At 46.3% G+C, this 12,500-nt stretch overlaps 1 protein-coding gene across 2 annotated transcripts in view; it reads left to right on the forward strand.

Moving 5' to 3' along the window:
• Positions 1-12,500, forward strand: part of bach2b (BTB and CNC homology 1, basic leucine zipper transcription factor 2b) — a 77,866-nt gene that overhangs the window by 55,961 nt on the left and 9,405 nt on the right. For both annotated transcript variants that reach the window (XM_015975473.3, XM_070549769.1), the window contains 2 exons: positions 1,297-1,551; positions 10,581-12,086. In XM_015975473.3, the coding sequence (XP_015830959.1) occupies positions 1,297-1,551; positions 10,581-12,086 (1,761 nt within the window). The remainder of the gene's footprint in view (positions 1-1,296; positions 1,552-10,580; positions 12,087-12,500) is intronic.

Raw genomic sequence — 12,500 nt, forward strand, 5'->3', positions numbered from 1 at the left:
AAGGCAGCATGAGTAGGGTAGAAGGCAGCATGAGTAGGGTAGAAGGCAGCATGAGTAGGGTAGAAGGCAGCATGAGTAGGGTAGAAGACAACATGAGTAGGGTAGAAGGCAGCATGAGTAGGGTAGAAGGCAGCATGAGTAGGGTAGAAGACAGGACGAGTAGGGTAGAAGGCAGCATGAGTAGGGTAGAAGGCAGCTTGAGTAGGGTAGAAGACTGCATGAGTAGGGTAGAAGACAGGATGAGTAGGGTAGAAGACTGCATGAGTAGGGTAGAAGACAGGATGAGTAGGGTAGAAGGCAGCATGAGTAGGGTAGAAGACAGGATGAGTAGGGTAGAAGACAGGATGAGTAGGGTAGAAGGCAGCATGAGTAGGGTAGAAGACAGGATGAGTAGGGTAGAAGGCAGCATGAGTAGGGTAGAAGACAGGATGAGTAGGGTAGAAGACTGCATGAGTAGGGTAGAAGACAGGATGAGTAGGGTAGAAGGCAGCATGAGTAGGGTAGAAGACAGCATGAGTAGGGTAGAAGACTGCATGAGTAGGGTAGAAGACAACATGAGTAGGGTAGAAGGCAGCATGAGTAGGGTAGAAGGCAGCATGAGTAGGGCAGAAGGCAGCATGAGTAGGGTAGAAGACTGCATGAGTAGGGTAGAAGGCAGCATGAGTAGGGTAGAAGGCAGCATGAGTAGGGTAGAAGACAACATGAGTAGGGTAGAAGGCAGCATGAGTAGGGTAGAAGACAACATGAGTAGGGTAGAAGGCAGCATGAGTAGGGTAGAAGGCAGCATGAGTAGGGTAGAAGACAACATGAGTAGGGTAAAAGGCAGCATGAGTAGGGTAGAAGGCAGCATGAGTAGGGTAGAAGGCAGCATGAGTAGGGTAGAAGACAACATGAGTAGGGTAGAAGGCAGCATGAGTAGGGTAGAAGGCAGCATGAGTAGGGTAAAAGGCAGCATGAGTAGGGTAGAAGGCAGCATGAGTAGGGTAGAAGACAACATGAGTAGGGTAGAAGGCAGCATGAGTAGGGTAGAAGGCAGCATGAGTAGGGTAGAAGACAACATGAGTAGGGTGGAAGGCAGCATGAGTAGGGTAGAAGGCAGCATGAGTAGGGTAGAAGGCATGTTGCTGTGCTGACTTTGAAGAGTTGAAGAGTGAGTGTGCATGTGCAGCTTGTTTGTGTTGAATCATAAGGCTGGCTGAAGCAGTCCTCCTGATGTCAGCTCTATGCTATGCACTCTTTGGACAAACCTCACCCACACCCCTCACCCTCCTCACCCATCTGTGTTTCTATTTTCAGGGTGTGAGCGGAATGTCCGTGGATGAGAAACCTGAAGACCCCATGTATGTGTATGAGTCAACGGTTCATTGCACCAATATCCTCCTCTGTCTCAATGACCAGCGGAAGCAGGATATCCTCTGCGATGTGACTGTCCTGGTGGAGGGCAAAGAGTTTAGAGGGCACCGGGCCGTGCTGGCCGCCTGCAGCGAGTATTTCCTCCAGGCGCTGATGAGCCAAGCGGAGAATGGCTTGGTGGTTAGCCTTCCTGAAGAGGTAGGTGTTTTAGACAGGCCTCCCTTCCATTCCACTGAAGACTACTGACTTTTAAACAATACAACAGTAAAAGCTCTCCTGTAACCCAGTGCAGAGCAAGACTACATGAGTGTGAAGGTCCTCAGTCCAGCTTAGCTAAGATCAGAGTCAGGTTATGGGATCCATCAAACAGGTTATGATAACAGGAACCAGAAACTAGTAACAATATGATTTATCTCTGATTTTCCAGGTATGAGTACATTACAAAGAGTAATGTTAGGGTTTTGGTCCAGGTTCCTCACATCGGTACGCATTTGGTATAAAAAAATACAAAGTTGAGGTTTTATTGCCACAAAAAACGCGAGCCTGACTGTGTTCCATGTTGTGGAGAAGCTAATGCTTAACAGTTAGCTTCTACTAGCTTCTACGTACTCTGCGCTCTCCCTTCCGTGGCGGTCCCAAGCCAAGGTGGGCGGAGCCAAGAATACCAATTTTCCCTGTGACATAGAAGAGACTGGCTTTGTCTGAGCCGATCGTTTTCTCGTCTGTTTCCGTTCTGAGGCTAAAGCAGGCGACACATTCAGAGGGATCAAGTTTCTGTGGTTTCTATGGGAACAAGACCTTTTAGCCCACTGCAGATAGTCACAAAGGAAATCACCTCCAGATGAGGAATATGAAGGCTGCGTTTAGATCATTTCATTATGTGAACTAAAGAGGATGATTGACGTCTGCCTCCTTATGGGCTCTGTTGGGTCAAATGTCCCCTCAGACCCAACAGATGTTATAGTTTTAATCCCAAACCCATAAATGATCCTTTTGAGCCCAGATAGCAATAAAAGTGTTTTAATTTGGTCTTTTATGTGTTGTAAGATGGAGACAAAGGTGTGACAAAGGGCATTATTGAATCTGTAACACTGTGCCAATTATCACCTGTTACCTGCCACCCTGGTGTCAGCATCACCTTCCAGTGAGATTAACACCACCACTGTCTCAGCTCTCATCAGGTTTAGCAGCTCTGTCACTTCTCACTGATCGGTGTCAGAACCTTTCCTGATGGTTCTTTTGTCTTTTAAAGCTCGGAACAAGGTGTAGCTCCTGGTTACACCTTAACTTTTACTCCTGTAGAACAAGCAAGGACCACCTGAACACTGATGGGGCTGTCATAGCTACATGATAAAAGCACCACCCATGTTGAGATGTGTGTGACTGGGGAAACTGGGACACATTCCAAATGGGAGGTGGAGATCTGGATCCTCGTTGGGGCTGTGTGCAATAAGAACGGTCTCCTGTCACACCGCGCTGCTGTTGTGTTGTGTTGTGTTGTGTTGTGTTGTGTTGAGAAGTTGTGTAAAACAAGCTGCATTTTTTCCTTTTTTAACTTTGTTTCAACATGGAACCAGCGCCTTTGGGCCCAGAACCACCTTTTCCACTATCCAATCAGCTTGCAGTGATGTCATATCTCCATCCAGCCGCTACCACCTGTGTCAGAATCATTCTGTATAAATTCACATGCTGTAACGGCTTCATGGATGAACTCCTGTGCCACCGTTGACCAAGAAGTATTGTAAGAACTCTGAAGATGTGCAGCTACATCACGGTTATGTTCATCCTCCTGTAAACGTTCTAGATCCACAGACACAAAGACGAGCCCTAATGCTGATGCTTATGATCAGGTCTGCTAGAGCCTGAGAGTTGTGACTTGACCCATCATCAAAGAGAGGTGTTTTAATTCTTCTCTCCTTAAAACAAACTCACCTGCTGACAGACTCATACACTCTAGAACAGTGGTCCCCCCACCCCCAACTCCTACCTGCATGCACACATACACAGAGATTCATTACAGACTTTATATAAACATACTGAATTATATCTCCTGGGCAGAGTTCTGATTTTACTAGCTGCGGCATATTTTATAAATGTAATTTTTACAAATATGATCTTGGTAACCTCACAGCCTCAGCGAAGACACACCTCAGGTTGGAAACCACTGAGTACTGAATTAGTCAAGCAGAAAACTACAATAACAACCGATAAAGCTTAAGAGTGGTAACTGGTTTTGTGTTTGTTTCTGACTTTCCAAACTGGTTTTATTCAATTCAACTTTATTATAAAGCACCAAATCACGACCAGAGTCGACTCAATGACTTTCACACATAAACATTCCATTCCATTCCAGGTCATTAAGCCAATCAGTTAAAAGTTTCCTATCAGCAGGTTGCATCGAGTCACTGACTAGTGTCAGAGTCTTTACAGCAATCCTCATACTAAGCAAGCATGCAGTGACAGTGGAGAGGAAAACTCCCTTTTAACAGGAAGAAACCTCCAGAGAATCCTGGCTCAGTATAAGCAGCCATCCTCCACGACTCACTGGGCATGGAGAAGACAGAACACACACACACACACACACACACACACACACACACACGTATGTGTGTGTGTGTGTGTGTGTGTGTGTGTGTGTGTGTGTGTGGTAAAAAGATTTGGTCCAAGAACTGAACCCTGTGGTACTCCGCAAGTAACCCTGGAGTATGAAGAAGATTTGTCATGTACATTTACAAAATGAAATCTGTCAGACAGGTAGGATTTAAACCAGCCTAACGCTGTTCCTTTGATCCCTACAACATGTTCAAGTCTTTCTACAAGAACATTGTGATCAACTGTGTCAAAGGCAGCACTGAGATCTAACAAGACTAGAACAGACACAAGATTCTTATCTGAGGCCATGAGAATATCATTTGTAACTCTCACTAATGCAGTTTCAGTGCTGTGATACTCTCTAAAACCAGACTGAAATTCCTCAAACAGATCATTAGTGTTTAAATGCTGACATACTTGGATGGCCACTATTTTCTCCAGGACTTTGGATAAAAATGGAAGGTTAGATATTGGTCTATAATTCATTGGGTCATCTGGATCCAGAGAAGGCTTCTTAAGTGAAGGTTTGATTACAGCAACCTTAAAATCTTGTGGTACATACCCATTTACTAAGGATAGATTGATTGTATCTAGAATGGGGGCAGTAACCAAAGGAAATGCTTCTTTAAATAATTTGGTTGGGATTGGATCCAAAATGCAAGTTGAAGGTTTAGATGAAGCTAATATTTTTGATAACTCTGAAAGCTCAACTGGATCAAAACGGTTCAAGCACAGATGAGGTTCTACAGTCACCTCTGATGCTGCCTCACTTACTGAGGAAGAAGAAATCGCATTAGGGAGGATGCTAAAGATTTTGTTTCTAATAGAATTAATTTTACTTGTAAAAATCCCATGAAGTCGTTGCTGCTGAAGGCTAAGGGAAAAGATGGCTCAGAGCTATGATTCTGTGTAAGTTTAGCAACTGTACTGAAAAGAAATTTAGGATTATGCTTATTCTCCTCAATTAGTGCTGAGAAATAAGCAGTTCTAGCTTGTTGAAGCTTATTTTTATAAAGCACAAGACTATTTTTCCAAAATAAGTAGGACCCCTGCCGGTGTGTAGAGTGCCATGTTCTCTCCAATTTTCTAGAGTTCTATTTTAAAGTACGTAGATCAGAATTAAACCAGGGAACCAACTTCCTGCGCCTTCAGTTCGTGAAGAGCTAGAAATCAAAATATTTCCCACTGCTACGTTCCTCTGAGATTCTAAAGCCAGTAAAGATGGCACAGTTGATTTAAAAGATGCAAAAGTCTGATCGATGTCACTATTGTGAAATTTACTTTCATGTCTCGAGAACTCAGTTATAAAAAACTCAAAGGTTATCAGAAAGTGGTCCGAGAGGACTGCATTATGTGGAAAGATCGTTATTTACTCACACTCTATGCCATAAGTCAGCATAAGGTCCAATGTATGATGGCAGGAGTGGGTGGAGCTATGTATTATGCGGGTAAAACCAATTGAGTCTAAGATATTACTAAAGGCTACACTGAGGCAATCATTTTCAATGTCCACATGAATGTTGAAATCCCCCACGACAATGACCTTATCAGTATTTAGCACCAAATCAGATAAAAAAAATCAGAGATCTGATCCAAAAACTGAGAGTAAGGGCCTGGTGGACGATACAAAACTACAAAACAACCCTGCAAACCGTCAGTGTCGCATGGACATGCAGCTCATGGCTATATTGAGTCGGTTGGTCCAGTTTACCTCTATAGGATGTCCAAACTAAGTCTTTGCACAGTGAGAAAGAGTGGTTTTAGAGTTTTACTACTGATAATGACAGTTAGGATCTATTTTAGGCCCCAGGTTAATGACTTGCATTTTAATCCAACTATAAGGTTCATATTATTTGTGAAACTAATGTGTCTCCAGTCTTTGACCATTTTTATTTAGATTTTCTTTTGTTTAATTAAAAGGTCCATCAGGGGTTTATGTCCAGTTTCCTGGTTGGTGACTTGAGAGTGCCAACACTGATGTGGGGGTGGGAGGTGCTGGGCCACTGCTCTACTGTATCAGCATCCTTCAGCGTGTCTGTGTGTACTTAAGCAGCTCTGAGCTGACGGTCGGCTGGTCCAGCTCTCCTCTCACCGCTGCAGTGGCGTGCGGCCTGAGCGTGAGGGTAGATCAGAAGAGCAGTGGCTGTTGGAGAAAAGGGAAAGCCCCCACCTTCCTCCCTAAAGGCCTTGTTGAAACTGGTGTTGGTGACATCATCTGTATCTACTGTGATTGTGAGGCTTTGTTGGACCAACACAATGCTGCTTTCACTGATGCTGTCAACAAATATTGGGGGGGGGGGCTGACATCATTCTGACTGTAGAGTTAAGGTGGAATCATGAAAGGAGTCTGAACTACAGCCTTCCCTCTGGGCATTGAGTAGAGAAGAAGTCCAAGACAGCATCAACATAAATCTGTTGGTTTGTTTCCCTTTTGGTGGAAATATGCTGACAAGGGCAGCCACTGACTTTAGGCCCCATCAGTGGAGCAACGCGGAGCTCCGAGTCAAACATCAGCCATCTTTACACTCTGGTCAGAGAACAAAACGGTTCTGTTCATGAGGACGGATTTGTCAAGGGCGGCTGAAGAATTCACCAGATGACCCGGGCTTTAGCAGGGCTTTGAGCTCTGGTTGACCGCTGTTTGCTTCTGTAATTCTTTATTTTCAGCAGATTGAGACTGAAAAACATCACGGTACACTGAGGCTCACACTTGAAACTGGGCTGCTACAAATGATGATTTTGATAGATAAGGTCTTTATTCACCATTTGAACACACACTTAACAAGTTTTCCTGTCCACTGTCGCTACATGCTTGCGTAGAATGGCGATTGTTGTGAGAGAGATAGGTGTATTTTGGGACAGATGAATACATTTAGGAGTCCGTTTAATTATAAACACCAGTAAAGAACATGGAAAATGTCTCCATGTATCTGTCTTAGCTCTAATAACGAGGTCCTGAAGGTTACATTTCAGCAGTAACCTGTGGCTTCTGGTGATACTAAAATATTTAGAGTGACTGGTGGTGATTTTAACGGGCCGTCTACCAGTGACATAAAAAAACACTCTTGTCCCAAATAATTCAATTCAGCAAGACCCTTGAATGTGTCGGTAGGCTGAAGCAGCAGAGTAAAGCAGCATCAGAGCCACATCATCTGCATAGAGGTTTGATGGATTAGATGTGAACACTGGGTATCAGTATCAGAGTCAGTCTCGACTCCAGTGGCCCGAGGCTCCAGAGGCAGAGAGAAAATACGTAATACATGTTTGATTAAACAACAAGAAGAAGAAGCAGGTCTCCCATCCCTACAGATGACCATCTACTTGCTAAAACAGCAAGTCTGTGTGAAACTCTTCAGCTGCAGCTGTGGATCCAGAGGATGATGTCAGACTGGTTTAGGGTCGGTTCAGTAGAAAATCACTCTATTGTTTAGGAAGCTGTGCTCGCCGCTCGTTTCCTTCTGCAGCGCGGTAGCCTCATCCTCAGCTGTGAGACAAAGCAGTCCAGCTCCACCGTTCATCAGTCAGTTTGTTTGCTCCTAGAGTGACATCACTGGTGTAGAGCTGAAGCGGCCGCCCTGCTCTTGCACCAGGCTGTGGTGCTGTCTGTAATAATCACACACGCTGCAGCGCTCATGGAAAGTGTGTGCTCAGCTGCTGAGCCCAGCTGAAAACAGATTCCTGGTCAGCTCAGCAGTTTTCCTGCAGCTTTGCTGTTTATCAGCACCTCTGGATGCCACATCATCACAGTCTCCTTCATTCACTCCGTCGCTGCTGCAGGTCTTCTCTGAGTGGGACTGAAGTCAGAGGCTTTTACTGTCCATTTGGTGGGTTTGCTTCTTGCTTTGTGTCTGACTCTTTGATGTGTAAGGGGGGATTACGTGTTGACCACAGAGCAACACAAACAGTTCACAATAGTTCATGTGAGGAAGTCCTCAGCAGTCAGGTTTGGCTGGTTGTTTTTTGTCTGCTCGCTCCATCGTGCTGTCAGAAGAGGAAGAAACTGGATTACAACAATTATTTCGTTATTTGAAATAACGCATAAGAAATAAAACTGGCCCTCGCCACCCGTACATCCTCCACCAGGGGCCAGGAGACACGTACCGGACTGGTTTCTGTTCTCACCACTCTGCATAAAATCTGAGGTTCTGAAAAGAGCCACACCGACCAGACCACTTGAGTCAGAATCAGTCTGGCTCCAAGTGGTTCGTACACACAAAATTTCAGTGATTGACGCTTTGAGCTCCGTGGAGTTGAGTGGCATGTGTAGCAGCTTAAGCAGAGAAGCTAACTTCTGTCCCCCAGGCCAGCTCTCCGGGGGAATCTAAGGCGTTCCCAGGCCAGCGGAGAAACTCTCCAGCATATTTCTCTCTGACTCTGTAAACAAAAATGTTAAATCCTCAGCAATCTTAGTGAGTGAGGACCCAGCACTCGAGGGGGGAAGGGTCTAATTTCCAAGATTGTGATGTCACAATCAGAGATGTTTTGACCCAGCTTGTTTTTTGGCTCATAATTCAATTTTCCCCTGTGTTCTGTCTAACTGTCAGCCAATCAGAATGGATGTCTGAGTGCCATAAGCACGCCTCACAGGTGGAGCAGTATAGATCAGCTACAATACTCCGCCTGATACCAAAACCTTATTAGAAACGCTTTTAGCTGTAACGCACAAGATGGAAATGAGGAGGAAAGAAAAGTGTGTGTGTGTGTGTGCGTGTGTGTGTGTGTGTGTGTGTGTGTGTGTGTGTATGTGTGTGTGTGTATGTGTGTGTGTGTAGGGGATGCACAAGAATCTGCTTCTGCAGAAAGAGAGAGAGAGGAAGTGGAACCTGAACAAACACTACAGAACCAAGAGATTGTGCCAAGCAACATAAGGATGTATAACAGTAAGAATATTTGCTGAAAGCACACAGGAATACTTCATTCATGGTGCATTTAGTGCCAACCTCAGCCCAAGTTAACATGTCAAAAGCACCAGAGTTCATACCGGTGAGTTCGATTCAATTCAGCTTATTTATAAAGCACACTTCAAGGACCTTCACATAATAAACATTCCAACACAGGTCAGGTCATTTAGCCAGTCAGAATCCCAGAACTGGTGGTCAGGTCCACAGTGCATGAGCATAACAGGTGTCAGACGGAAGGATGGTTTGGGGTTTTTATGGAGGCAGCAGAGACCCACAAACGGATTCCTCTTAGCACCTGTTGATAGGAACGTTTCACCTTGTAACAGAAGCATTAACGTGAAGGATGTTAATCATTTGAAGACTAACATCAGTTGGGTTCAGATCCGTGGTTAATGCGTGAAACTTCAAACTAGATTCAGTAACTGTCTGCAGCCTCACTGGATAATCACAGTTAGTAGTAATGCAAACACACAAACACACGTCCTAATTGTTGACGTAAGGACAGATTGTGCACATACACACCACGCCCTCCCTGACGTGGACTTTCCTCTGTGTGTGAGCTCTGAAGCCGCAGGCCTGTTGGGATGCTGCTGGCTGATATTTGTAGTGAACTGGAGATCCAGCTGCCACGACGCTGCAGGTCTGCTCAACCACTACAATACATCTAAACGTCTTCATTAATGCAGCGGTTGCAGCCAGATGTTTTTGTGACATTTGTTGGTTTACAGCAGACCGCCTGTGGTCAACCCGCAGCAGCTAAATATGCATCATTTCAATTCCTTCATGAGGAATTTTACAGTTTGATCCAAAGTGGAGATAGAGAAGATTGCTCTGAACGGAGTTCTTACTTCACCAAACATAGTCTCACCTGCTACTCAGGTGTGTTGGTAACGCTCAATGTTCTACCTGAAGGATGGAGGGGCTTGGGCAGGGTGAGTGGGGTCCATCATTATGTTCTGGGCTCTGGATCTGGGTCTGCTGGAGCACCTCAGACCAGAACCTAGACCAGATCCCAGAGCAGATTGGTGCAAGGATGCTCTCCACCACTTAGCACACTAACTGCTTCAGCCTTCTCTTGGAACAGAGCTGCTGAAGACCCATTAGGACTTGAGAAGGCTCGTTGTTGGAAACCATTACTGTTCACAGCAGCTCCAGCCACGGGCACACCTTCATTATTTCTAACTAGACTGTCAACCCTCCACCTGTTGATAAGCTGGAGCTCCTGCAGACCTCCTACCAGCAGGCGAGCCACCTCCGTTCTGGTCCAAGTCCTCCGACATGACAGTAGAGTCTGGAAGTCTGTTGGATCAGGAGTTTTCCTCATCAGCTGGCATTAGGTCTAAATGAAGATCTCCCTCTATCTCCCGGCACCACATGGTCACCGTGGGGATAAGCTGTGATCTTACAAACTCTCGGGCATTATCAGAGGCGAGCTGAAGACGACGAGCACTGACACAGAGGGTGAGGCTTCTAGACTGACCTGGGATCAGGCGGCCGCTGTACCAGGAGCTGTCTAACCGTTCCTGTCAGTCTTGGCTCTCTTTACTCCGCCTCTCCAGTTTCAAAGCCTGAACACTCTGGCTCTGCTCAGATGACTCTAAAGTAGATTTTGGATTTGTAGGTTTTCATTAGTAACTTTTTCTTAAACCATGTTGTCATTCATGCCATCAGACTCATCCACACAATGGCTGTGCTGATGGTAATGCTGGCAATGTCCACTTTCCTCTTTTGCAGGTCACTGCCAGGGGGTTTGCTCCATTGCTGCAGTTTGCCTACACTGCTAAGCTGTTACTCAGCAGAGAAAACATCCAGGAGGTCATCCGCTGTGCTGAATTCCTACGCATGCACAACCTTGAGGACTCGTGCTTTCGTTTCCTGGAAGCTCAGCTACGCAGGGAAGAGGACAGCCTGCTGCTTTGCCCTAAGGGGACAGCAGAGGCAATCAACTCAGATGATGAAAGCATGCAGTCAGAGACTGAGAGGCCATCCTCCGCCAATACACAGCATTGTTCTGATGTCCTCGCCTCCTTTCAACACGCTGATGATGACAGACTAGGAATGACTATCCCTGGTAACTTCACAGACGGCCAGCTGAACATTGATCGGCACGGAGCATCAGACCTGCCGCGATGCCCCAAGTACAGGAAATATCAGTGGGCTTGCAACAAGCACAATGACACCTCCTCACACACCAGTACCTCAGGTTTTCCAAGCACATTTAAGGAGAGCAGCGTCAGCAGGACTGTGCCAGGCCAGGACAGGCTGCCCGTGGCTCAGGTCAAAGTTGAACCACAGGTGGAGGAAGAGGCCGTTTCGTTGTGCCTGTCGGGTGATGAGCAGGACGTCAGGGAGGTGGACAGTGTGACCGCTATGGAGATGGATAACCCAATATCACTGGAAAGATCCAAGATAACCAAGTCCCCATCCTGCCTCCGAGCCTTCTTCAAGACAGGGCTAGACCTCCCTAGTCTGTCCAACACTTCACCGCAGCTATTCACCAACAGACTGGTTTGCTCCTGGGACAAAGGAACCTCTCAGGGAGATCATAAAAAAGATTTAAGGCCTTTCACTGAGCTGGGCCTGCCTGTTATGTCTCCAAAGGACACCGATGGTTTCCATTCAGGGTTGTCTCTCAAGCCTTCTTCCTGTGATGGGGTCTGCAAACAGGAAGTAGAACTAGACCGCCGTAGTGTTATTTTTTCTTCAGGGGCTTGCAACCGGGTAGGAACGCCAGGGCATTCCTACCCGGGTGGAAACTCTTTAGAGATGGAGCTCTCTGAGCAGGTGACGAAAGTCCTGTGGCCTGAAGCTAGCCAGTCCCTCCCCAACACCCAGACCTTTTCACCCAGTACAACCGCCCCTGAGCCTCCAGTCCCGTGCCGTCCACGGCCTAACACCAGCTGCCCAGTGCCAATCAAAGTGTGCCCACGCTCGCCGCCTTGTGAGACACGCACCAGGACTTCCAGCTCCTGCTCCTCTTACTCGTATGCAGAGGACGGGAGCGGCGGCTCCCCTTGCAGTCTGCCTCAGTTTGAATTTTCCTCTTCGCCATGCTCCAACATGACCCGATGTCACAACGCAGACCAGCAGGAGCAAAGTGTGGGAGGGGAAGTCCTGTTCGGCCAAGTGCGACCCAAGATTAAATGTGAGCAGTCCTACGGCACCAACTCCAGTGATGAATCCGGCTCCTTCTCAGAGGGGGACAGCGAGTCCTGCAACGTGCAGGAGAGAGGGCCAGAGGTGAGTCGCATGATGTTGCTCTCATACGTGATTCTTTCATGGCTAAGTGTATGAATAATTCCAATCTTACGGACTGTAGATAACTCCTGGAACTGCCTCTTCTCATTGAAATAGATTTATGTCCTATAGCACACATAATCTAATGGCTAGTCTGAGTTTGAATTTAAAATAATGATGATGATGATATTTCTGCCATATTTAAACACATACATGAGGAGAACATGCTAACTCCACACATGCATGAGGAGAACACGCTAAATCCACACATGCATGAGGAGTACACGCTAACTCCACACATGCATGAGGAGAACATGCTAACTCCACTCATGCATGAGGAGAACACGCTAACTCCAAACATGCATGAGGAGAACATGCTAACTCCACACATGCATGAGAACACGCTAACTCCACACA

This window comes from Nothobranchius furzeri, chromosome 3 (genome assembly GCF_043380555.1).
Source record: "Nothobranchius furzeri strain GRZ-AD chromosome 3, NfurGRZ-RIMD1, whole genome shotgun sequence".
NCBI classification, from domain to species: Eukaryota; Metazoa; Chordata; class Actinopteri; order Cyprinodontiformes; family Nothobranchiidae; genus Nothobranchius; species Nothobranchius furzeri.